Source organism: Salmo salar, chromosome ssa19 (assembly GCF_905237065.1).
Source record: "Salmo salar chromosome ssa19, Ssal_v3.1, whole genome shotgun sequence".
Classification (NCBI taxonomy): Eukaryota; Metazoa; Chordata; class Actinopteri; order Salmoniformes; family Salmonidae; genus Salmo; species Salmo salar.
In genome coordinates, this window is record NC_059460.1 from 77,878,044 (window position 1) to 77,903,465 (window position 25,422).

The window sequence follows — 25,422 nt, forward strand, 5'->3', positions numbered from 1 at the left end:
TGCTAGACCTCATGTGGCTGGAGTGTGTCAGCAGTTCCTGCAAGAGGAAGGCATTGACGCTATGGACTGGCCCGCCCGTTCCCCAGACCTGAATCCAATTGAGCACATCTGGGACATCATGTCTCGCTCCATCCACCAACGCCACGTTGCACCACAGACTGTCCAGGAGTTGGCAGATGCCTTAGTCCAGGTCTGGGAGGAGATCCCTCAGGAGACCATCCACCACCTCATCAGGAGCATGCCCAGGTGTTGTAGGGAGGTCATACAGGCACGTGGAGGCCACACACACTACTGAGCCTCATTTTGACTTGTTTTATGGACATTACATCAAAGTTGGATCAGCCTGTAGTGTGGTTTTCCACTTTAATTTTGAGTGTGACTCCAAATCCAGACCTCCATGGGTTGATAAATTGGATTTCCATTGATTATTTTTGTGTGATTTTGTTGTCAGCACATTCAACTATGTAAACAAAAAAAGTATTTAATAAGATTATTTCTTTCATTCAGATCTAGGGTGTGTTGTTTCAGTGTTCCCTTTATTTTTTTGAGCAGTATATATCCCTTTTACCGAACCTATTTTTAATTAATTATTTTATTTAACTAGGCAAGTCAGTTTAGAACAAATTGTTATTTACAACAACGGTCTACCCCGGCCAAACCCAGACAACGCTGGGCCAATTCTGCACCTCCCTATGGGACTCCCAATCACAGTCGGATGTGATGCAGCCTGGATTCAAACCAGGTACTGTAGTGAATCCTCTAGCACTGAGATGCAGTGCCTTAGACCGCTTCGCCACTCGGGAGCACGAAGCCTTAACCTCAGTCTCCTAACATGCTACGTTAATTCTCCTAACCTGCTACATAAATTGTCATAAACTGCTACAAAAAAGTCAATTCCGTATCAAAGTGGAGTGAAAAGAGTGTCTCTGTGGCTTCCAGCCCACCAGGCTCCTCTTGGCAAAAGAGGAAGTTGGTGTAGGAGAAGTTGAGTGGTGTGTGAGAATCAGTCAGATATAATTACAGTTACTCTGTTTCATACCAAATCTGTTTTTCATGTTGAAACATAAAGTGACAACCATATGTTTTGTATCGATCTCAAATGTAACTTTTCCTTTTTTGTCTTCAATAAATTAATTGTGGATTTTTGTTCATGATTTAACTATATTTTTAAATCCCACAAACATTCCCATTCAAGCCTGGCAAGAATCGATTTCTTCACAGTATCTTCTGTTATTTTGAATACTCAAAATAAATTAAAGGAAATTAATTATGAGTAATGAGATTCAATATGTTCTAAAGTACTGCTGTTTGTTCATGTATTAGCTTCCCAACTGAAAGACATAGTGTATTTGATATGGGGATGGTTCAATACAATGTGTTGTGTGAGTTAAGCTACTCTACCAGTAAGTGAATGTTTGTACTGTTTCAGGTTATCAGTAGTGTGTGAGTTTTCACATGGCTTGTCCTGAGAACATGTTTTTTCTCATTGTCCTCTTTATGTCAGGTGAGTCTTCCATACAGCAACAACTAGTTATGAATCAGACAGAGGAATAAGCACGAGTGATGATATTTCATGGTATGAGCTATATTCCCACCTGTCTCAATGTATATACAAGTGTACAGTTGACTCCTGATAAGTAGAGTTTAATAGTCTGGATTCAAACATTCTGTGCTCCAGATATGTGCATGATCCAGTTTAGGACATGGAGTCATGACATCAGGAATCACCTGTATATTGAAATGTGTTAATATATTTTCCAGCAGAAGGAGAGGTTGACTGTACTGAAAAGATCACATTACCTCCCTGATGTTGTCCTTCATGTTACAGGTGTTTTGGCCTGTTTTTGTCAACCAGATTTGATCGCCACAATGCCAGATAGACTGGATGTACTGACTGGCTCCTGTGTGCAAATCCCATGTTCATTTGATATTCCTTACTATAAATGTAATAGCACAATACTTGCCTCTGGAGTGTGGACTGAAATATTTCCGGTCTTTGGTGGGCGTCCGGACAATGTGATATTTAACAGTAGTGAGACGGTCAACAGATATCAAGGGAAGATAACTGGAAACATGTCCCAGAAGAACTGCACCACAGTCTTCTTCAATGTAACCGCCAATTGCACTAATATATACTTCTTCAGAATTGAGAGTCAACCATTCAAAGCACAAAGTAAATTTATACACTGTAGTTGTCAATAGTAAGAAGAGACAAACTATTTAACTTTTATAAATGTTTCTAAAATGATTTGAATAAAATAAGAAAAAGTAGTCAGTGTAAAATATCTTTATCTACAATGTATTACAGATTTGCCTTCCAGTCCCATCATTACTGTCTCAGGTGAGGTGAAGGAAGGGACCCTGTCAGTTTGAACTGCTCTGCTGTCCCTCCATGTCCTGAACACCCCCCTGAGCCGACATGGACTCTCCCAACACAGTTCACACCTGAGAACCAACTGCAGAACAATCCAGACCAAACCAAATCAGTTCGATCTATGGTGACCTTCACTCTGCCATAACTTCATCATGAAAAGAACATCACTTGTACTGCAGTCTACCAAGTAGGGGCAAGCAAAAATAGGGCTGAACAAAACATGGTGCTAAACGTTTCAGGTAAGATTTAACCACAGTAGAATAGATCATTCTATCATGTTTTCACTGATGATTGTAATAGAGTGGTTTTAATGAGACTATTCAATATACCATATCCAGATACATTCTAAATGAACCCCTCTCCCTCAGTCTCTCCTAAGGACACCTCAGCCTCCATCAGTCCAGCTGATCCAGTATTAGTGGACAGCTGTGTTAATCTGACCTGCAGCAGTACAGCCAACCCTCCTGTGACAACCTTCACCTGGTTCCAGATCAGTGGGGGTAAAACAACACAGTTAGCATCTGGACAGAGTTACACCATGAATGTGACTGTTGGCAATCAAGTGCACTACTACCGTGAAGCAATAAATGACCAAGTGTCACGTCCTGACCAGTAAAAGGGGTTATTTGTCATTGTAGTTTGGTCAGGACGTGGCAGGGGTGTTTGTTTAGAGTGTTTCGGGGTTTGTTGGGCTATGTGTTCATGTAGAGGGGTGTTTGTTTAGAGTGTTCCGGGGTTTTGGTTAATGTTCTATGTTAGTATATTTCTATGTTCTAGTCTAGTCTTTCTATTTCTATGTTTAGGTTTTTTGATTGACCTTCAATTGGAGGCAGCTGTTCCTCGTTGCCTCTGATTGAAGGTCCTATGTATAGGGGTGTTTTTGTTATGGGATTTGTGGGTGGTTGTCTCCTGTTTTGTGTCTGTGCACCTGACAGGACTGTTTAGTGGCGCTCGTTGTTTTCGGATACGTGTTTTGTTTGTTTTTCTTTCTTTAAAATAAATAAAGAAGATGAGTATACACGTTCCCGCTGCACCTTGGTCCAATCCTTACGACGCCCGTGATACCAAGGCCTTGAGAAGTCACAGGAAGTGCTGCTTGCTATTGACAGTAAAACAGGTGGCGTCATCTTAGTTTAGATATACTTTGGAGATTTTTATGTGACAAATGACCATAATATGTTCTGTATTTTTAGGGCCAGAAGAGCCTGTTTACCCAATGGTTTTGGGGGTTGCAGCAGGGACTCAGTGCACTCAATGATGGACTTAAACGGACAAGCAATGCCCTGAGACAGATGGGAATAACGCTCAACTTTCAAAACCCATCCACAAAGTGCATTTAAGGAAGTACTGAATTAATGCTGAAACTATCCAAACCCGTGAGGTTAACAACATTTTAGAGAAAGACCAGGGTTAGGTGACCACACCGATAGCAATGCCACATCCTGTGAGAACAGAAAATTATAACAGAAAAGCTGTTGGACTTTGACAGTGTTTACTTTGGCTGTCAAGCATTTAGACTGTCTTCATTTGTTGGCCAAAGGCCAGTCAACAATGTAACTCTTCTGTCAGATGAATTTACATTTTCATTGACATCCCCTCAGTATGTGTTGTGTAACCTGCTGACTTCAGAGATTTACACATGACTGAGCTTAGAGCTTTACACCTGTCCCTCTCTTAGTTGGAGAGACAGTGGTCTGATACAAGAGAGGAAATTGGTGAAGGAAGTCTACATGATGGCAGAATGGTGTTAACATCTACTAGTCACTGTTTATCTTTCAGCTTTTGTGTAGTTACCAGAATAACAATATATATTTTCAGTATATATCTATTTAGAATGTATCGTGTCAGTTTTTATGTTGAGTGTTAAACCCTCTTAAGGATCAGACCCTTTTTTTGAATTTTTGCCTAAAATGACATACCCAACTCTAACTGCCTGTAGCTCAGGACCTGATGCAAGGATCGTATATTCTTGATACCATTTGAAAGGGACCACTTTGAACTACACTATCGACTGTGCCCAAATGTATTAATTGGGGTTGGGGCCGATTGTGGCTAAAAACACTTTATCAATTGGAATCTTTGACATGTGGAAAGGGGGAAAAGTATTATTATACATTTTTCACAAGCGTAGCAGGATGTGCTATAAGCTGAACAATAGACTACTCAACCTTTACTAAATAAATGTCTAATAGCCGAGCTAGGTGTGAACCCTCAACTTGCAACAAATAATTTGTATCTATCTTTCCGTATCTACCTACACACGTATCTACCTACACACGTATCTACCTACACACGGTAAATGTTCTAAAAACAAATATATATATATATATATTTGTCATGGCTCCCGAGTAGCGCAGCGGTCTAAGGCACTGCATCTCGTTGCAACATACTTTTCTACAGTCCCTGGTTTGAATTCAGGCTGTATCACATCCGACCGTGATTGGGAGTGCGGTGCACAATTGTCCGTATACTGTATACCTACCATATGCGAAATGATTCTCACTAGTGTTGAGTAATGTGCTGTTAAAAATTGTGAAGGTCTTATTTATTTCAAGAACATATTGAAGTTAGAAACAAAAGCCTACTGTCACTGCTGTGATAAGGATCCGACCAAAGCACAGCGTTTTCGTAGTTCCACATCTTTATTTAATAGTGAAACGTGATGCAATACATAAATACTTAAACTAACCAGAAAACAACAAACCGTGACGCAGAGAGGGGAAAAAACACACTACTCAAAATATAATCACCCACAAACAACATGCAGAAAAACCCTTACTAAATATGACCTCCAATTAGAGGCAACGAGGACCAGCTGCCTCCAATTGAAGGTCAACCCAAACAAAAACAAAAATAGAAATAGACAAACTAGAACTACAACATAAAAAGAGAAAACATAGAACAAAAACACCCCCTGTCACGCCCTGACCACTCTACCATAGAAAATAACAACTTCTATTGGTCAGGACGTGACACCTACAACTATTTTAGCACCGTTTCGTGCAGCTCTGAGACAAGCATGGGGACTGGTCTTGATAAATCAATGCAATTTTTTTTTTTCTTCTTCTCATTAATCTCCGTTTGGGTATTGGTTAGACAAGAATTTGAAAATGAGTGTGCAGAAATGTTATGCTCTTAGTGTAACCTTCATTTAACTAGGCAAGTCAGTTAATTAAGAAAAAATTCTTATTTACAAGGACAGCCTACTCCTTCCTCCCTGTAGGGAAATTGAACCCGGTCTCCCGCGTGTCCTGCGGGAATTTTTTAGCTAAGTAGCCCAGTACTGTACTGCCGACCATCACGTTGTACAGCGCCATATTTTACGTTGCATCGTAATGGAAACCAAGAGGGTTTTTTGTTTTTCTTGGAATAGATAAACCATAATATTAATCAAAATAATTAAGCAAGTACCAGTCAAAAGTTTGGACACACCTACTCATTCCAAGATTTTTTTATATTTTTACTATTTTCTACATTGTAGAATAATAGTGACGACATCACAACTATGAAATAACACATATGGAACCAGTTAAGAACAAATTCTTATTTACAAGGACAGTCTACTCCTTCCTCCCCTTCAGGGATTTGAACCCCAGTCTCCCCTGTGCCCCGCATTCTGTAGTACAGACATGGCCTGCTCTCCCTTATGTAAGGAATTAGGCACTTTCCCATGTTTACTACAGTATGTATTGTAGACTTGGGGGGACCATTCCCTGAGAGGAAAGAAATTATTTTGGAAGAAGGTTAGGAGCAGGGCCAGATTACAGAACGGCCCCTGATAGCATATGACAGCAAAATGTGTAGAATTGCAGGAAATTAGCTTTAACCTGTTATGGCTAGGGGGCAGTATTTTCACGGCTGGATAAAAAACGTACCCGATTTAATCTAATTATTAGTCCTGCCCAGAAACTAGAATATGCATATAATTATTAGCTTTGGATAGAAAACACTCCAAAGTTTCTAAAACTGTTTGAATGGTGTCTGTGAGTATAACAGAACTCATTTGGCAGGCCAAAACGTGAGAAGATTCTGTACAGGAAGTACCCTGTCTGACCATTTCTTGAACTTTTTTGCCATCTCTATCTATTACAAAGGATCTCTGCTCTAACGTGACACTTCCTACGTCTTCCATAGGCTCTCAGAGCCCGGGAAAAACCTGAATGTCGTCATTCCAGCCCCAGGCTGAAACACATTATCGCCTTTGTCAAGTGGCCGATCAAGGGACTGTGGGCTTAGGCGCGTGCACTGGCCGCCCCAGTCTTTGTGTTTTTTCCTCTGTTTGCCGAAAAGGAGATTCCCGGTCGGAATATTATCGCTTTTTTACGAGATAAATTGCATAAAAATTGATTTTAAACAGCGGTTGACATGCTTCGAAGTACGGTAATGGAATATTTAGATTTTTCGGATAGTTTCTGGAACGCACGAACAAAACGCCGCTATTCGGATATAACGATGGATTATTTTGGACCAAACCAACATTTGTTATTAAAGTAGCAGTCCTGGGAGTGCATTCTGACGAAGACAACAAATGGTAATCAAACTTTTGTAATAGTAAATCTGATTTTGGTGAAGGCTAAACTTGCCGGGTGTCTAAATAGCTAGCCCGTGATGGCTGGGCTATGTACTTAGAATATTGCAAAATGTGCTTTCACCAAAAAGCTATTTTAAAATCGGACATATCGAGTGCATAGAGGAGTTCTGTATCTATAATTCTTAAAATAATTGTTATGCTTTTTGTGAACGTTTATCGTGAGTAATTTAGTAAATTGTTAGTAAATTCCCCGGAAGTTTGCGGGGGGTATGCTAGTTCTGAAAGTCACATGCTAATGTAAAAAGCAGTTTTTTGATGTAAAAATGAACTTGATTGAACAAAACATGCATGTATTGTATAACATAATGTCCTAGGTGTGTCATCTGATGAAGATCATCAAAGGTTAGTGCTGCATTTAGCTGTCTTCTGGGTTTTTGTGACATTATATGCTAGCTTGAAAAATGGGTGTCTGATTATTTCTGTCTGGGTACTCTGCTGACATAATCTAATGTTTTGCTTTCGCTGTAAAGCCTTTTTGAAATCGGACAGTGTGGTTAGATTAACGAGAGTCTTGTCTTTAAAATGCTGTGAAATAGTCATATGTTTGAAAAATTGAAGTTTTCGGATTTTAGAGGAATTTGTATTTCGCGCCACGCCCATCATTGGATATTGGAGCAGGTGTTCCGCTAGCGGAACGTCTAGATGTAAGAGGTTAAAACATAAACCTTTTCTATCAGCCTCTTTGCAAAATGTGTTTAATAGCAGGAAAGTAAACTAAGGATGCCAAATGCGGTCGTCCAACCCTGGATAGGAGAGCATTTTCCCTAACCCTAACAATTTTACCTAACCTTAACCTCAGTCTCCGAACATGTAGCGTTAATTCTCCTAACCTACTGCATAAGATCTCGTAAACTGCTATGAAAAAGTAAATTCCGTATTGAAGTGACTTGAAAAGTTTGTCTCTGTGGCATCCAGCCCTCCAAGGCTCTTCTTGGTAAATAGACTTCAAAGAGGAAGTTGGTGTAGGAGAAGTTGAGTGGTGTGTGAGAATCAGTCAGATACAATTACAGTTACTCTGTTTCATACCAAATCTGTTTTTCATGTTGAAACATAATGTGACAACCGTATGTTTTGTATCAAACTCGAATTTAACAAATATAACTCTTGAATAAATTAATAGTGGATTTTGGTTCATACACACATTCCCATTCAGGCCTGGGAGATAGAGGAGAGGGAGATGGTTATAATGCCGAAAGTTTCATTTGTTTTATTTAACAATGTGTCGGGGGTGGACTTAGCGTTTTGGGGGCCCGTTTCAAAATGCTGCTGACCTGTTCTACCTCGAGAAAGGGCCATTAAATACTAAAGTATTGTTTGAAAAAAATGTCTCATACACTTATTAGGAAGTACGTCACTGATGAGATGTGAGAAGTGCCACATGAATTTCATCATTTTAATTTGTCAGAACACACAATGGACGTGACAGTCTCTACTGTCGACAGTTTACGTTACCGTCTAAGGCAAGTATCGACTTCTTCACTATATTTTCTGTTAATTTGAATGTTCAAAATAAATGAAAGGAAATTAATTATGAGTAATGAGATTCAATATGTTCTAAAGTACTGCTGTTTGTTCATGTATTAGCTTCACAACTGAAAGACATAGTGTATTGATATGGGGATGGTTCAATACAATGTGTTGTGTGAGTTAAGCTACTCTACCAGTAAGTGTATGTTTGTACTGTTTCAGGTGATCAGTAGTGTGTGAGTTCTCACATGGCTTGTCCTGAGAACATGTTTTTTCTCATTGGCCTCTTTATGTCAGGTGAGTCTTCCACACAGCAACAATTAGTTATGAATCGGAAATAAAGGAGTAAGCACAAGTCGTGATATTTTATGGGATGCGCTATATTCCGGCTTTTTAATTGTGTTGAGAAGTGTACAGTTAATTGCTGATTAGTGTAGTTTAGTAGGCTGGATTCAAACAGTGCTGTGAAAAAGTATTTTGCATATTTTTGATACTGAATGCTATCAGACACTCAATCAAAAGCTGATATTAGATAAATGGAACATGAGTGAGCAAATAACACAACAATTAGATAGTTATTTCATTTATTTTCGTAAACAAAGTTATGCAACAACCAATTCCACTGTGTGAAAAAGTAATTGCCCCCTTATACTCAATAGCTGGTAATGCCTCCATCAGCTGAAATGACAACCAACCATACACTTCCTATAGTTGTTGATCAGTCTCTCACGTTGCTGTGGAGGAATTCTGGCCCACTCTCCCACGCAGAACTGCTTCAACTCAGCGACATTTGTTGGTTTTCAAGCATGAACTGCTCGTTTCAAGTCCTGCCACAATGTCTCATTTGGGATAAGGTCTGGACTTTGAGTATGCCATTCCAAAACTTAAAATTTGTTGCTTTTTATCACTTTTTATGTAGACTTGATTGTGTGTTTTGGAATGGTGAAACAACCAGTTATTGAGTGTAAGGGGGCAATTATTTTTTCACACAGGGGAATTGGGTGTTGCATAACTTTGTTCATGAAATAAATGTAATAACTATTAACAAAAAATGTTATTTGTAAACTCAAGTTCCTTTTATCTAATATTAGGTTTTGGTTGAAGATCTGATCACATTCAGTTACAAAAAAATAAATAAAAAATAGAGAACCAGAAAGGGGGAAATACTGTTTCATGTCACTGTATGTGCATGTGAAACCGACTTCATGTTGCTGCTGACAGTATAGCTTCCACCACTGTCCCTATCACCATACCGGGCTCAAACTAGTGGTCCTCTGCTCACAAACACACGTCACCTCACTCCTTGACACCAACCAATTGAAAAATCACCTCTACATTGAAATAAATTCATATTATTATTATTGGGAGAGACTGTAACAGTGATGTGTATAAAAAATGCTGAACCGCTGATGCTATGTTACAGCCAATGAGAGGCTATGAATCCACCGGTCTCTATATATGGTACTCCCCAGAAGAAGCAGTCCTCCATAAGAATTAATGGAATTCTACAGTATTTAAATCAAATGTTTCATGGACTATATTACATGTATTTAAGTATTTTGTTTTAGAAGAGACAGAATAGTTAGTACTCTATAAAAAAACATATTTTAATATCTTTACATGTTTTTTATTTTATTTGTTATGTTCAGGTCATATAAAAAGCATGAGCTGGGGCACACTCAGAGAAAATTACTTATTGTAGAGGTTCTGACTAACGGTGAATACACTGTAAGCTATAAAATCAAAGAGAGTTGAACACTCTATGTATATAATCTCCCACTAATTCATTGGGTTAAACACCAACGTTTCGGCATCACTGTGCCTTCTTCAGGGTAATGTCATGAATGTTTGAACCAGGTTATGTAGACATACAGTGCAGCTAGTGCAACCAATGGCAATAGTGAGGGGTGTATCATAGTTATGAAGTTAATTAGAATGAATTGAGTAAAACTGTTAAAATAATAGTTTACAGCATATTGAATATATTAGCGTATTGTTATCATTAACATTAGTATAAGATTAGCATCAACATACTTTATTGTTTAATTTAATTTCACATATATTTAATTGTTTCCAATTTCATTAAATGTTGTTACATTGTAATCTTTTGGTTCATCCATAATGCATAAATAGCATCATCATCTATGCTGAAAGGCTGTAGAAAGAATATATTCATTTATAAGACTATAATATAACTATAATGTTTTTAAATAGGAAATCCAGTAGTCCTCCCTCTGTTGTAGTAGGATCTCCATGTTACCTCCTCTCCTCTGTAGTAGTAGGATCTCCATGTTACCTCCTCTCCTCTGTAGTAGTAGGATCTCCATGTTACCTCCTCTCCTCTGTTGTAGTAGGATCTCCATGTTACCTCCTCTCCTCTGTTGTAGTAGGATCTCCATGTTACCTCCTCTCCTCTGTAGTAGTAGGATCTCCATGTTACCTCCTCTCCTCTGTAGTAGTAGGATCTCCATGTTACCTCCTCTCCTCTGTAGTAGTAGGATCTCCATGTTACCTCCTCTCCTCTGTAGTAGTAGGATCTCCATGTTACCTCCTCTCCTCTGTAGTAGTAGGATCTCCATGTTACCTCCTCTCCTCTGTAGTAGTAGGATCTCCATGTTACCTCCTCTCCTCTGTAGTAGTAGGATCTCCATGTTACCTCCTCTCCTCTGTAGTCGTAGGATCTCCATGTTACCTCCTCTCCTCTGTAGTAGTAGGATCTCCATGTTACCTCCTCTCCTCTGTAGTAGTAGGATCTCCATGTTACCTCCTCTCCTCTGTAGTAGTAGGATCTCCATGTTACCTCCTCTCCTCTGTAGTAGTAGGATCTCCATGTTACCTCCTCTCCTCTGTAGTAGTAGGATCTCCATGTTACCTCCTCTCCTCTGTTGTAGTAGGATCTCCATGTTACCTCCTCTCCTCTGTAGTAGTAGGATCTCCATGTTACCTCCTCTCCTCTGTAGTAGTAGGATCTCCATGTTACCTCCTCTCCTCTGTAGTAGTAGGATCTCCATGTTACCTCCTCTCCTCTGTAGTAGTAGGATCTCCATGTTACCTCCTCTCCTCTGTAGTCGTAGGATCTCCATGTTACCTCCTCTCCTCTGTAGTAGTAGGATCTCCATGTTACCTCCTCTCCTCTGTAGTAGTAGGATCTCCATGTTACCTCCTCTCCTCTGTAGTAGTAGGATCTCCATGTTACCTCCTCTCCTCTGTAGTAGTAGGATCTCCATGTTACCTCCTCTCCTCTGTAGTAGTAGGATCTCCATGTTACCTCCTCTCCTCTGTTGTAGTAGGATCTCCATGTTACCTCCTCTCCTCTGTAGTAGTAGGATCTCCATGTTACCTCCTCTCCTCTGTAGTAGTAGGATCTCCATGTTACCTCCTCTCCTCTGTAGTAGTAGGATCTCCATGTTACCTCCTCTCCTCTGTAGTCGTAGGATCTCCATGTTACCTCCTCTCCTCTGTAGGAGTAGGATCTCCATGTTAACTCCTCTCCTTGGAAGAGAAACATGCTCAATACCTGTGTATTTGAGGGAGGAGATGGGATAGTTAGCTTCAACAAAGTGAGCTGCTACTAGATAATCAGTGTTCTTACAGCTATGCATTGTTTTAATTGTTGTTTTGTTTGTAATGCGTTGGCTTTCCCACATGAACATGTGATGAGATAGATTTCTCCATTTGTCTTGCAAGAGATCATACCCCTAACAGGGATTTTTCCACCTGTATGTGGGTGTCTGAAGAAGGATGTTTTTGTAGTTCTATTGCACTGTGAGCATGAGCCACTTTTGTAGTTCCCATATGGAATGGGTGTCAAGAGTGTCTGAGTGGGCTCAGGGGGCAGGTCCGATCTCACTAAGCTATCCCCAATATTGTGACCACACTTATAGACCAACAGTGGGGATTCCTTGAAGAGGTGTGCATTTTTTTTGTCTGATTGTAGAATATTCCAGTGCTTTTTCAAGATTGCTTTGATTTTCTCTGAACACTTGGTGTACGTAGTGCAAAAGACTGTTGTGTTGTTTTTCTTCTTTGGTTAACTTTTTAGCAAATCCTCTCTTGGTTTTTGAGATATTTTCATTATTGCAGCATCAATACTTTTTTCCTTGTAGCCTCTGATTTTGAATTTATTTTTCATTTTCTTAGCATTGCTGTCAAAATCTGAGTGTTGGCAACAGATTCGTTTAACCCTGCATAACTGGCTTTATTTGATAGACCATTCCTGAGGGGAAGGGGATGCATACTATCCGCACGTAAGAGGGTATTGAGGTCTGCTGGCTGTGTGTACAAGTCTGTATGTAAGGCATCATTCTCTTTGATGATCCATATGTCCAGGTAGTTTATTTTTCTCTCATCAGTCTGCATGGTGAATTTGAGATATTCAGAGCTCTCGTTTAGAGGAGTTTGAAATTCATTAAGTTCCTGCAGACTTCCTTCCCAGAGCACAAAGACATCTATGTATCTCTTCCATGAGATGATTTTAGAAAGTAGGGGGTGTGTCTCTGTTTTGTAAATGATTGCTTCCTCAAATTGCCCACATACAGGTTTGCATAGTTGGGGGCAAAGGGGGAGCCCATGGCTACACCCCGAATTTGAAGGAAAAAGTCTGACTCAAAGGTTAATTAGTTATTGGATAATACCAGTTCAGTGAGATGCAAGATACAATCATTGGCTGGAGCAAGGCAAGTGTATCTCTGTTGAAGGAAGTGTTGCCGGTCACAAAATATAATTTTAAAGTATGCATTAAGGTGTCTGTAATAGAATATACTTGTCAAAAAAGAATGTAGACATTAATAAATGCATTTTTATAGCTTCCAAAACCTGTTTTACAATGGAGGAGGAGTAACAAGATGGCTGTGCAGTTGCCTCCAAAAAGCAGCCCCTGTCATTCATCTAGGGTTAAAACATATCACTAGACTGAACTGAAAATATATCAGAACTTCCCTGATGTTGTCTTTTATGTTGCAGGTGTTTTGGCCTGCTTTGGTCAACAAGATTTGATCGCCACAATGCCAGATAGACTGGATGTACTGACTGGCTCCTGTGTGCAAATCCCATGTTCATTTGATATTCCTGACAAACATAAGTATAAATTTAACAGCACAATACTAACCTCTGGAGTGTGGATGAAAGATATACCATACTTTGATGTGCGTCCGGACAATGTGATATTTAACAGTAGTGAGACGGTCAACAGATATCAAGGGAAGATAACTGGAAACATGTCCCAGAAGAACTGCACCACAGTCTTCTTCAATGTAACCACCAGTTACACTAATAGATACTACTTCAGGATTGAGAGGCAACCATTCCGTGTAACAGACATTGGAAAGTCTGTTGATATAGTTGTCAGAGGTAAGAGACAATTTAACTTTTAACCAACTTTTTTCCCCAGTTTTTCCTTTCATCAAAGACAAGAGTAGAACAAGTGGACAGTTTAACTATTAGTGTAAAATATCTATCTTCAATGTATTACAGATTTGCCTTCCAGTCCCATCTTTACGGTCTACGGTGAGCTGAAGGAAGGGAACCCTGTCAGTTTGAGCTGCTCTGCTGTCGCTCCCTGTCCCGAACACCCCCCTGAGCTGACATGGACTCTCCCAACACAGTTCACAACTGAGAACCAACTGCAGGAGAATCCAGACCAAACCAAATCAGTTCTCTCCACGGTGACCTTCACTCTGTCATACCTTCATCATGAGAAGAACATCACTTGCACTGCAGTCTACCCAGTAGGGACAAGCAACAAGACAGCTGAACATAACATGATGCTTAACGTTTCATGTAAGATTTAGTCACCGGTTCCTGTAGAATAGATCATTCTATCATGTTTTCACTGATGATTGTAATAGAGTGGTTTTAATGAGACTATTCAATATACCATATCCAGATACATTCTAAATGAACCCCTCTCCCTCAGTCTCTCCTAAGGACACCTCAGCCTCCATCAGTCCAGCTGATCCAGTATTAGTGGACAGCTGTGTTAATCTGACCTGCAGCAGTACAGCCAACCCTCCTGTGACAAACTTCACCTGGTTCCAGATCAGTGGGGGTAAAACAACACAGGTAGCATCTGGACAGAGTTACTCCCTCAATGTGACTGCTGGTGATGGAGGACTGTACTACTGTGAAGCAAGAAATAGTCACGGCTGTGGCAAGTCAAAGGAAGTGAGGCTGGCTATTCAAGGTAGAAGCATTGGCACATTCAATATGGCACAACATTAAGAATAATATAGATATAGATAGATGTAGAAGAGATATATGTATCTAGGTATGATACGGCTGTAGGATCTTAATTTGATCACTATTTTGTTGCTGAGAAGTTTATTGCATTGTGGTAAATGCAGATAAGCTTTGTGATTTACATAAATTCACCAAAAACCTGCACTAAAACATGGTTATATTAATGGTATTGCACTTTTCATGTAGCCTTATTTTGTCCAGCTAATAGCCTAACCACCAATGGAACAACATTACGGAGTAAACGTTCAAATCCTTTTGCTGCAGGATTATTTCGCTGCAACCATACTGGATAATTAAGATCTTACATCTGTACATCTACAGTATATGTTTAATTTGTAATGTTAGACAATGTGCAAAATGTTTCCTCTCTGTGGAACTGATGACCATAATATGTGTTTTATTTACAGGGCAAGAAGAGCCTGTTAACCCAAAGGTTTTTGAGATTGTAGGAAAAACCTTGGGGTTGCTTTTCCTTTTCAGCCTGATCGTATTCTTTGCATGGTAAAAAGATATTCCCATCCTCAATGCAAACATATTTATCATGCTGTTTGTGCTTTTGTATATGAAAACCTAAATGATGTCAAAATACCTTTATTCTTGTCTTCCAGGAGGAGGAGAACATCTAGACTCCCCAGTGGGTTTGACATGACAGACCGTTCACAGGGACAGGTGGGAATGTTAGACTCAACTTTTAAAACCCATCTAGAATGTGCATTTAAGGAAGAATTGAATGAATACTGTGTTGTGTAACCAACTGTAACTATGAAGTCATTATTCTTCTGAAGTGTCGGTCCTGACACCTGTTCCTTTCTCTGTGTTCTCTCCACAGAACTCCCCGGCTGGGACAGTATGCTTTAACCAGGCCACGGTCGGTAGAGGGAACCAGTAACCACCACTTAACTACTTAGATGGGCTTAATGCACAAGTCAATAAAAGAGGTGCATTTTATGTATTTCGCCAATGAGTATTAAGTGTTTTTATGTACAGTATTGTCATTGTGCATTCATTTTATATTGATACTTTTGTTACATTTATAATTGTGTTCTCTTTGATTATCTGCATATTTGTAGAATTTGCTGGGATGAAAAGTGTTTAACTGTTACTATAATGGTGATACGATGATGTAGGCTACTCTTTATTTTGGACCATTTATTTTGAGTGATGAGTTCACAGAGCATCTGTTTAATGGGTTCCAGTATAGAGGAACTGCTGAGTTCAACTAGCCAACTGAAGGCAGTTTAAGACCATATAAAGTCAATGATGACTGAGGAGAGAAGACACAGTTAGACAGACAGTGGTCTGATGCAAGACAGGAAGTTGGTGAAGTAAGTCTACGTGACGGCAGAATGGTGTTAAAATCTACTAGTCACTGTTTCTCATCATCTATTGTGCAGTTCCCAGAATGACAATATCATCTATTTTCAGTTTATATCTATTTTGAAGTTATTGTGTCAGTTTTTATGTTGAGTGTTAAATCAAAGAAACACCTGAGGCTGAATTTAAGGTTGTTTATTAATTACACTGTAATTAAAACATTTACATTCAATTTCCATGTAATCTTTTGGTCTTATTGGTCCATTATTTTACATATTTCATTCAAATTGATTACATTTAGATTTTTCACTGGCCTACACACAATACCCATTAATGTGGAATGATGTTTTGAATTAAAAAATAAAATTAAAAGATGAAATATCTTGAGTCAATATGTATTCAACCCCTTTCTTATGACAATCATGAATAAGTTCAGGAGTAAAGATTTGCTTAACAAGTCACATAATAAGTTGCATGGACTCACTGTGTGTGCAATAATAGTGAATGACTACTTCATCTCTGTACCCCACACGTACAATTATCTGTAAGGTCCCTCAGTCGAGCAGTGTGTTTCAAACAGATTTAACCACAAAGACTGGGGAGGTTTTCCAATGCCTCATAAAGAAGAGCACCTATTGGTAGATGGGTAAAAAAAAAAAATATTGAATATCCCTTTCAGGGATGTTATTAATTACAGTGTTTAATGGCGAATCAATACAGCCAGTCACTACAAAGATACAGGCGTAATTCCTAACTCAGATGCCGGAGAGGAAGGAAAACGCTCAGGGATCTCACCTTGAGTCCACTGGTGATTTTAAAACATTTACACAGTTTAACCTCTGGCGGGACGGACATCCAGCGAAAAATCCCATCCCCATTAGCATAACAAAATGTAATACTTATTTTTTTCAAATATAGGACTATTTTATATCGTTTTATAGATACACCTCTCCTGAATCGAACCACGTTGTCCGATTTCAAAAAGGCTTTACAGCAAAAGCAAAACATTAGATTATGTTAGAGGAGTATATCGTAAAAGTAGCCACATAGCCATTTTCCGACCAACCACATGCATCACAAATAACCAAAAAACAGCTAAATGCAGCACTAACCTTTGACAATCTTCATCAGATGACACTCCTAAGACATCATGTTACACAATACATGCATTCTTTTGTTCGATAAAGTTCATATTTATATATAAAAACAGCATTTTACATCGGCGCGTGACGTTGAGTAACTATTTTCCCTCAAATGCGTCCGGTGAAACAGCGCTACAATTTACTAAATTAATATTCGAAAACATTTTTAAAATGTAATATTCTCATTCTAAGATTTATATATTAGCATCTCTTGAAAGCACCTGCAATGCCAGATTTAAAAATAACTTTACTGGGTAATCACACTTTGCGATAAAAGGGGATGCGATACTCAGAAAAAATAGGCTAGCAATACAGGTCAGCGCCATCTTGGAACAATCGCATATCAAATCTAGTCTTGTATACTATTGTCAATAATCCCTTACCTTTGATTATCTTCATCAGAAGGCACTTCCAGGGATCCCAGGTCCACAACAAATGTATTTTTGTTCGAAAAAGTTAATCCTTTATGTCCCAATAGCTTGTTGTTGTTAGCGCGTTCTGAAGGCTGCACCAAAAGTACCATCGTGCGCGGGACTCCTCTCTTACCAAAATGGATTTTTATTTTATTTAAGTTCGTTCAAACATGTCAAACGTTGTATAACATAAATATTTAGGGCCTTTTTCAACCAGAGCTCCAATAACATTCAAGGGGGACGATTGCATTGTCTTTCAAAACGTTTTGAAAGGGGAGGGTAGCCAGGGGCGCCGGCGTCATAATGGTGATGGCCCTCCCCATGTGACCACGTTCCACAGACTCTCATTCTGTCAGTTTTCACAGTAGAAGGCTCAAACCACGGTGTGATTTATAGGCAAAGTGATGAAGTTGAGTCCGCAATTCAGAATTCCACATCCTGTTATGATCTGTCTCGGGGTTTTGACTGCCATATGAGTTCTGTTATACTCACAGACACCATTCAAACAGTTTTAGAAACTTTAGGGTATTTTCTATCCACAGGTATTAATTATATGCATATCCTAGCTTCTGAGTTTGAGTAGGAGGCCGTTTAAAATGGGCACGAATTTTTTTCAAAAATCGCTGTAGCGCCCCCTATCCTAGGCGACCGTCAAGAGGCTAATGGCTGTGATAGCAGAAAACTTAGGATGGATCAACAATTTTGTAGTTACTCCACAATACTAACCTAAATGACAGATTGTCACGCTCTGACCTAGGAGAGCTGTGTTTTCTCTGTTTAGCTAGGCCAGGGTGTGATAGGTGGGTGGGCATTCTGTGTTTTATGTTTTGGCCGGGTATGGTTTCCAATCAGAGGCAGGTGTCTATGGTTGTCTCTGATTGGAAGCCATACTTAGGCAGCCTGTTTTTCCTTTGTTGTTTGTGGGTAGTTGTTTTCCGTTTAGTTGTGAGTACCTGACGGAACTGTCTGCTGTCATTTTTTGTTTAATTTGTAAAGTGTTAATTTCTTTCATTAAATTACAAGATGAACATTTTCCACACTGCACCTTGGTCTACTCATTTCGACGCCTGTGACAGAGGTTAAAAAGAAGGAAACATGTACAAAATAAACATATTCCAAAACATGCATCCTGTTTGCAATAAGGCACTAAAGTAATACTGCAAAAAATGTGGCAAAATAAATGTACTGTATGTCCAGAATGCAAAGTGTTATGTTTGGGGCAAATCCAACACAACACATCACTGAGTACCACTCTTCATATTATCAAGCATGGTGATGGCTGCACCATGTTATGGCCGTCTAGCAATGATCAACAACCAACTTGACAGGGATTTAATCATTTTTTTAAGAATAATGTACAAATATTGTACAATCCAGGAAAGCTCTTACAGACTTACCCAGAAAGACTCACAGCTGTAATCACTGCCAAATGTGATTCTAACATGTTTTGACTCAGGGGTGTGAATACATACGTCAATTAGAGTTTTCTGTATTTCTTTTCAATTAATCTGCAAACATTTCTAAAACATATTTTCACTTTGTTATTAAGGGGCATTGTGTATAGATGGGTGAGAAAATAAATATTTTTAATCCATTTTTATTTCAGGTTGTAACACAACAAAATGTTTAATAAGTCAAGAGGTATGAATACTTTCTGGAGGCATTGAGTATACCAAACATTAATTGAGTTGCACACCCTTTTGCCTTCAGAACAGCCTCAATTCATCGGGGCATGGACTCTACAAGGTGTCGAAAGTGTTCCACAGGGATGGTTGTCCATGTTGACTCCAATGCTTCCCACACTTGTGTCAAGTTGGCTGCATGTCCTTTGGTTGGTGGACCATTCTTGATACACATGGGAAACTGTGTGAAAAAACCCAGCAGTGTTGCAGTTCTTGTCACAAACCAGTGTGCCTGGCACCTACTACCACACCTCGTTCAAAGGCACTTACATTTATTGTCTTGCCCAAACACCCTCTAAATGGCCCACATACACAATCCATGTTTCAATTGTCTCAAGGCTTAAAAATCCTTCTTTAACCTGTCTCCTCCCCTTCATCTACACTGATTGAAGTGGATTTAACAAGTGGCTTCAATAAGGGATCATAGCTTTCACCTGGATTCACATGGTCAGTTTATGTCATGGAAACAGCAGTAAGATACAGTTGAACACAGATTCTGATCTATCACCTCATACCTACAGTACTCATAAATCCATTGGCAGTGAGTGGTAGCCTGAACTGCATGCAGGCACGTTGTTTAATCGTCATTTCATACATTCTAACCACATATAGGCAAATCAGTTTCCACAAATCTGAAATGAGAATGTTAGTCCCATTTTTGTCAGTCCCACCATATCCCCATCCCCACCATATTGCAGCATCAGCGTAGTATAATGTCCAATAGTCAATACTTTCTCTCGTCTCTCTCTGAATCATCTGGTCCCTCCACCTCTCAATTCCTGACCCTGTCCTCCAGAGCCTTCAGCTCTCCCTCTACCTGTTGGGGGAAGTCAGCTCTCACCTGCCAGGTAAAGTACGCCCTCAGCTCCTGGGTCTCCTTCTCCCAGAAGACCTTGGGCAGGTCGAAGAGGATTTTGTCTAGAAGGTATACAGCTTTCGTAAAAAAAAATGTTTTTTAAATGTCTAGCAAGTTTAGGAGAATTTATGCAGCAGGTTAGGATAATTAACGTAGAAGGTTATGATAATTAGATTAAAGTACAGATAAGGGTTAGGATTAGATAAAATGCCAAATTAATTTGACAAAAGCTTTATCCCACCTAGACTTGACCGTCGAAGAGGGCGCCAATTTCCACCTTGCCGCTCAGGCCCTGCAGGTTGCTGGCTCTCTCCTGTGGTACCCGGGACTCTCTTTTCACATCACTTCAATAAGGAGTGATTGTGGTAGCAGGTTAGGAGCAGGGCCGGACTACTGAACGGCCCCAGATAGCATATGATAGAAAAATGTTTTGAATAGTAGGAAATTAGCTTTAACACTGCAACACTTTGTCTCAGCCTCATGGCAAAATGTGAACACAAGCATGATGAGCTATAATACACCAAAATAAATCTCTGCTTCATGGCAAAAAGTGTAGAATTTCAGGAAGTTAGCTTTAAAACTTACATTTTTTGCCAAAGCTTCATGACAAAATGTGTAAAATAGCATTATAAAATTGCTAATTTTTCTCTCCGCACCATGGCAAAATGTGTTGAAATTCAGGAAAGTGCAGTGGCAAGAAAATGTATGTGAACCCTTCGAAATAACATGGATTTCTGTATAAATTTGTCATAAAATGTGATCTTCATCTGAGTCACAACAATAGACAAATACAGTGTGCTTATACTAATAACACAAATTAGTATATTTTTCTTGACTATATTAAATACATAATTTAAAAATTCACAGTGTAGGTTGGAAAAAGTAAGGCTAATGACTTCTCCAAAAGCTAATTGGAGTCAGGAGTCAGCTAACCTGGAGTCCATTCAATGAGATTGAAGATGTTGGTTAGAGTTGCCCTGCCCTATACAAAACACTCTTAAAATTTGAGTTTGCTATTCACAAGAAGCATTGCCTGGTGTGAACCATACCTCGAACAAAAGAGACCTCAGAAGACCTAAGATTAAGAATTGTTGACTTGCATAAATCTGGAAAGGGTTACAAAACGTATCTCTGAAAGCCTTGATGTTCATTAGTCCACGTTAAGACAAATTGTCTATAAATGGAGAAAGTTCAGCACTGTTGCTCCCTAGGACTGGCCGTCCTGCAAAGATGACTGCAAGAGCACAGCACAGAATGCTCAATGAGGTTAAGGAGAATCCTAGAGTGTCAGCTATAGACTTACAGCAATCTTTGGAACAACCTAACATCTCTGTTGACGAGTCTACGATACGTAAAACACTGAACAAAAATGGTGTTCATGGGAGGACACCACAGAAGAAGCCACTGCTGTCCAAAACAAACATTGCTGCACATATGAAGTTCACAAAGGAGCACCTGGATGTTTCACAGCGCTACTGGCAAAATATTCTGTGGACAGATTAAACTAAAGTTGAGTTGTTTGGAAGGAACACACAACACTATGTGTGGAGAAAAAAATGCACAGCACACCAACATCAAAACCTCATCCCAACTGTAAAGTATGGTGGATGGAGCATCATGGTTTGGGTCTGCTTTGCTTCCACAGGGCCTGGACAGCTTGCTATCATTGATGGAAAAATGAATTCCCAAGTTTATCAAGACTTTTTGCAGCAGAATGTAAGGCTATCTGTCCGCCAATTGAAGGTCAACAGAAGTTGGGTGATGCAACAGGATAACAACCCAAAACACAGAAGTGAATCAGCAACAGAATGGCTTCAACAGAAGAAAATACGCCTTCTGGAGTGACCCAGTCAGAGTCCTAACCTCAACCCGATTGCGATGCAGTGGCATGACCTCAAGACAGCGGTTCACACCAGGCATCACAACAAAATTGCTGAAACAGTTCAGTACTACAGAAAACGTTTGGTTGAGGTTATTGCTTCCAACGGAGGGTAAACCAGTTTTGAAATCCAAAGGTTCACAAACTTTTCCCACCCTGCACTGTGAATGTTTACTCGGTGTGTTCAATAAAGACATGAAAACGTATAATTGTTTGTTTGTTATTAGTTTAAGCACACTGTGTTTGTCTATGTCTGACTTAGATGAAGATCAGATCAAATTTTATGACCAATTTAAGCAGAAATCCAGGTAATTCCAAAGGGTTCACATATTTTTCTTGCCACTGTAAGCTCAGGGTAGCAAATGCTGTCTTCCAAACCTGGTTAGGAGAGCATTTTCCTTAACTATATCCCTTTTACCGAATCTATTTTTATTTAATTATTTTATTTAACTAGGCAAGTCAGTTTAGAACAAATTGTTATTTACAACAACGGTCTACCCAGGCCAAACCCAGACAACGCTGGGCCAATTTTGCACCTCCCTACGGGACTCCCAATCACAGTTGGATGTGATGCAGCCTGGATTCAAACCAGGTACTGTAGTGAATCCTCTAGCACTGAGATGCAGTGCCTTAGACCGCTGCGCCACTCGGGAGCCCGAAGCCTTAACCTCAGTCTCCTAACATACTACGTTAATTCTCCTAACCTGCTACATAAATTGTCATAAACTGCTACAAAAAAGTCAATTCCGTATCAAAGTTGAGTGAAAAGAGTGTCTCTGGGGCTTCCAGCCCACCAGGCTCTTCTTGGCAAATAGACTTCAAAGAGGAAGTTGGTGTAGGAGAAGTTGAGTGGTGTGTGAGAATCAGTCAGATACAATTACAGTTACTCTGTTTCATACCAAATCTGTTTTTCATGTTGAAACATAATGTGACAACCATATGTTTTGTATCAAACTCGAATTTAACAGATATAACTCTTGAATAAATTAATAGTGGATTTTGGTTCATGATTTAACTATATGTTTCCCACACACATTCCCATTCAGGCCTGGGAGATAGAGGAGAGGGAGATGGTTATAATGCCGAAAGTTTCATTTGTTTTATTTAACAATGTGTCGGGGGTGGACTTAGCGATTTGGGGGCCCGTTTCAAAATGCTGCTGACCTGTCCTACCCCGAGAAAGGGCCATTAAATACTAAAGTATTGTTTGAAAAAAATGTCTCATACACTTATTAGGAAGTACGTCACTGATAAGATGTGAGAAGTGCCACATGAATTTCATCATTTTAATTTGTCAGAACACACTATGGACGTGACAGTCTCTACTGTCGACAGTTTACGTTACCGTCTAAGGCAAGTATCGACTTCTTCACTATATTTTCTGTTAATTTGAAAGTTCAAAATAAATGAAAGGAAATTAATTATGAGTAATGAGATTCAATATGTTCTAAAGTACTGCTGTTTGTTCATGTATTAGCTTCACAACTGAAAGACATAGTGTATTGATATGGGGATGGTTCAATACAATGTGTTGTGTGAGTTAAGCTACTCTACCAGTAAGTGTATGTTTGTACTGTTTCAGGTGATCAGTAGTGTGTGAGTTCTCACATGGCTTGTCCTGAGAACATGTTTTTTCTCATTGGCCTCTTTATGTCAGGTGAGTCTTCCACACAACAACAATTAGTTATGAATCAGACATAAAGGAGTAAGCACAAGTCGTGATATTTTATGGGATGCGCTATATTCCTGTTTTTTAATTGTGTTGAGAAGTGTACAGTTAATTGCTGATTAGTGTAGTTTAGTAGGCTGGATTCAAACAGTGCTGTGAAAAAGTATTTTGCATATTTTTGATACTGAATGTTATCAGACACTCAATCAAAAGCTAATATTAGATAAATGGAACATGAGTAAACAAATAACACAACAATTAGATAGTTATTTCATTTATTTCGTAAACAAAGTTATGCAACAACCAATTCCCCTGTGTGAAAAGGTAATTGCCCCCTAACACTCAATAACTGGTTGTGCCTCCTTTAGCTGAAATGACAACCAACCATACACTTCCTATAGTTGTTGATCAGTCTCTCACGTTGCTGTGGAGGAATTCTGGCCCACTCTCCCATGCAGAACTGCTTTAACTCAGCGACATTTGTTGGTTTTCAAGCATGAACTGCTCGTTTCAAGTCCTGCCACAATGTCTCATTTGGGATAAGGTCTGGACTTTGAGTATGCCATTCCAAAACTTAAAATTTGTTGCTTTTAATCACTTTTTATGTAGACTTGATTGTGTGTTTTGGAATGGTGAAACAACCAGTTATTGAGTGTAAGGGGGCAATTACTTTTTCACACAGGGGAATTGGGTGTTGCATGACTTTGTTCATGAAATAAATGTAATAACTATACATTTTTTTTGTTATTTGTAAACTCAAGTTCCCTTTATCTAATATTAGGTTTTGGTTGAAGATCTGATAACATTCAGTAACAAAAAAATAAATAAAAAATAGAGAACCAGAAAGGGGGAAATACTGTTTCATGTCACTGTATGTGCATGTGAAACCGACTTCATGTTGCTGCTGACAGTATAGCTTCCACCACTGTCCCTATCACCATACCAGGCTCAAACTAGTGGTCCTCTGCTCACAAACACACGTCACCTCACTCCTTGACACCAACCAATTGAAAAATCACCTCTACATTGAAATAAATTCATATTATTATTATTGGGAGAGACTGTAACAGTGATGTGTATAAAAAATGCTGAACCGCTGATGCTATGTAACAGCCAATGAGAGGCTATGAATCCACCGGTCTCTATATATGGTACTCCCCAGAAGAAGCAGTCCTCCATAAGAATTAATGGAATTCTACAGTATTTAAATCAAATGTTTCATGGACTATATTACATGTATTTAAGTATTTTGTTGTAGAAGAGACAGAATAGATAGTACTCTATAAAAAAACATATTTTAATATCTTTACATGTTTTTTATTTTATTTGTTATGTTCAGGTCATATAAAAAGCATGAGCTGGGGCACACTCAGAGAAAATTACTTATTGTAGAGGTTCTGACTAACGGTGAATACACTGTAAGCTATAAAATCAAAGAGAGTTGAACACTCTATGTATATAATCTCCCACTAATTCATTGGGTAAAACACCAACGTTTCGGCATCACTGTGCCTTCTTCAGGGTAATGTCATGAATGTTTGAACCAGGTTATGTAGACATACAGTGCAGCTAGTGCAACCAATGACAATAGTGAGGGGTGTATCATAGTTATGAGGTTAATTAGAATGAATTGAGTAAAACTGTTAAAATAATAGTTTACAGCATATTGAATATATTAGCGTATTGTTATCATTAACATTAGTATAAGATTAGCATCAACATACTTTATTGTTTAATTTAATTTCACATATATTTAATTGTTTCCAATTTCATTAAATGTTGTTACATTGTAATCTTT

General features: G+C 39.1%; 1 protein-coding gene and 1 long non-coding RNA gene across 6 annotated transcripts in view; one reads left to right on the plus strand and one right to left on the minus strand.

The window, feature by feature from the left end:
- The window catches only part of LOC123729037 (uncharacterized), a 48,708-nt gene that overhangs the window by 3,313 nt on the left and 19,973 nt on the right, over positions 1 to 25,422 (minus strand). The gene's annotated exons all lie outside the window — the stretch shown is intronic.
- Positions 1,416 to 25,422, plus strand: part of LOC106579619 (myelin-associated glycoprotein) — a 29,074-nt gene continuing 5,067 nt past the window's right edge. Inside the window, exons 1-8 of one of the 5 annotated variants that reach the window (XM_045702762.1) lie at positions 8,347 to 8,425; positions 8,655 to 8,729; positions 13,395 to 13,781; positions 13,905 to 14,210; positions 14,347 to 14,613; positions 15,077 to 15,170; positions 15,278 to 15,338; positions 15,499 to 16,215. In XM_045702762.1, coding sequence (XP_045558718.1) covers positions 8,681 to 8,729; positions 13,395 to 13,781; positions 13,905 to 14,210; positions 14,347 to 14,613; positions 15,077 to 15,170; positions 15,278 to 15,338; positions 15,499 to 15,558 — 1,224 coding nt within the window. In that variant the 5' untranslated portion in view covers positions 8,347 to 8,425; positions 8,655 to 8,680 and the 3' untranslated portion in view covers positions 15,559 to 16,215. Of the gene's footprint in view, positions 1,505 to 1,828; positions 1,934 to 8,346; positions 8,426 to 8,654; positions 8,730 to 13,394; positions 13,782 to 13,904; positions 14,211 to 14,346; positions 14,614 to 15,076; positions 15,171 to 15,277; positions 15,339 to 15,498; positions 16,216 to 23,196; positions 23,309 to 23,537; positions 23,613 to 24,963; positions 25,032 to 25,422 lie in introns of those variants that run through there. The other 4 variants (XM_045702759.1, XM_045702760.1, XM_045702758.1 and 1 more) reach the window with 4 other exon arrangements.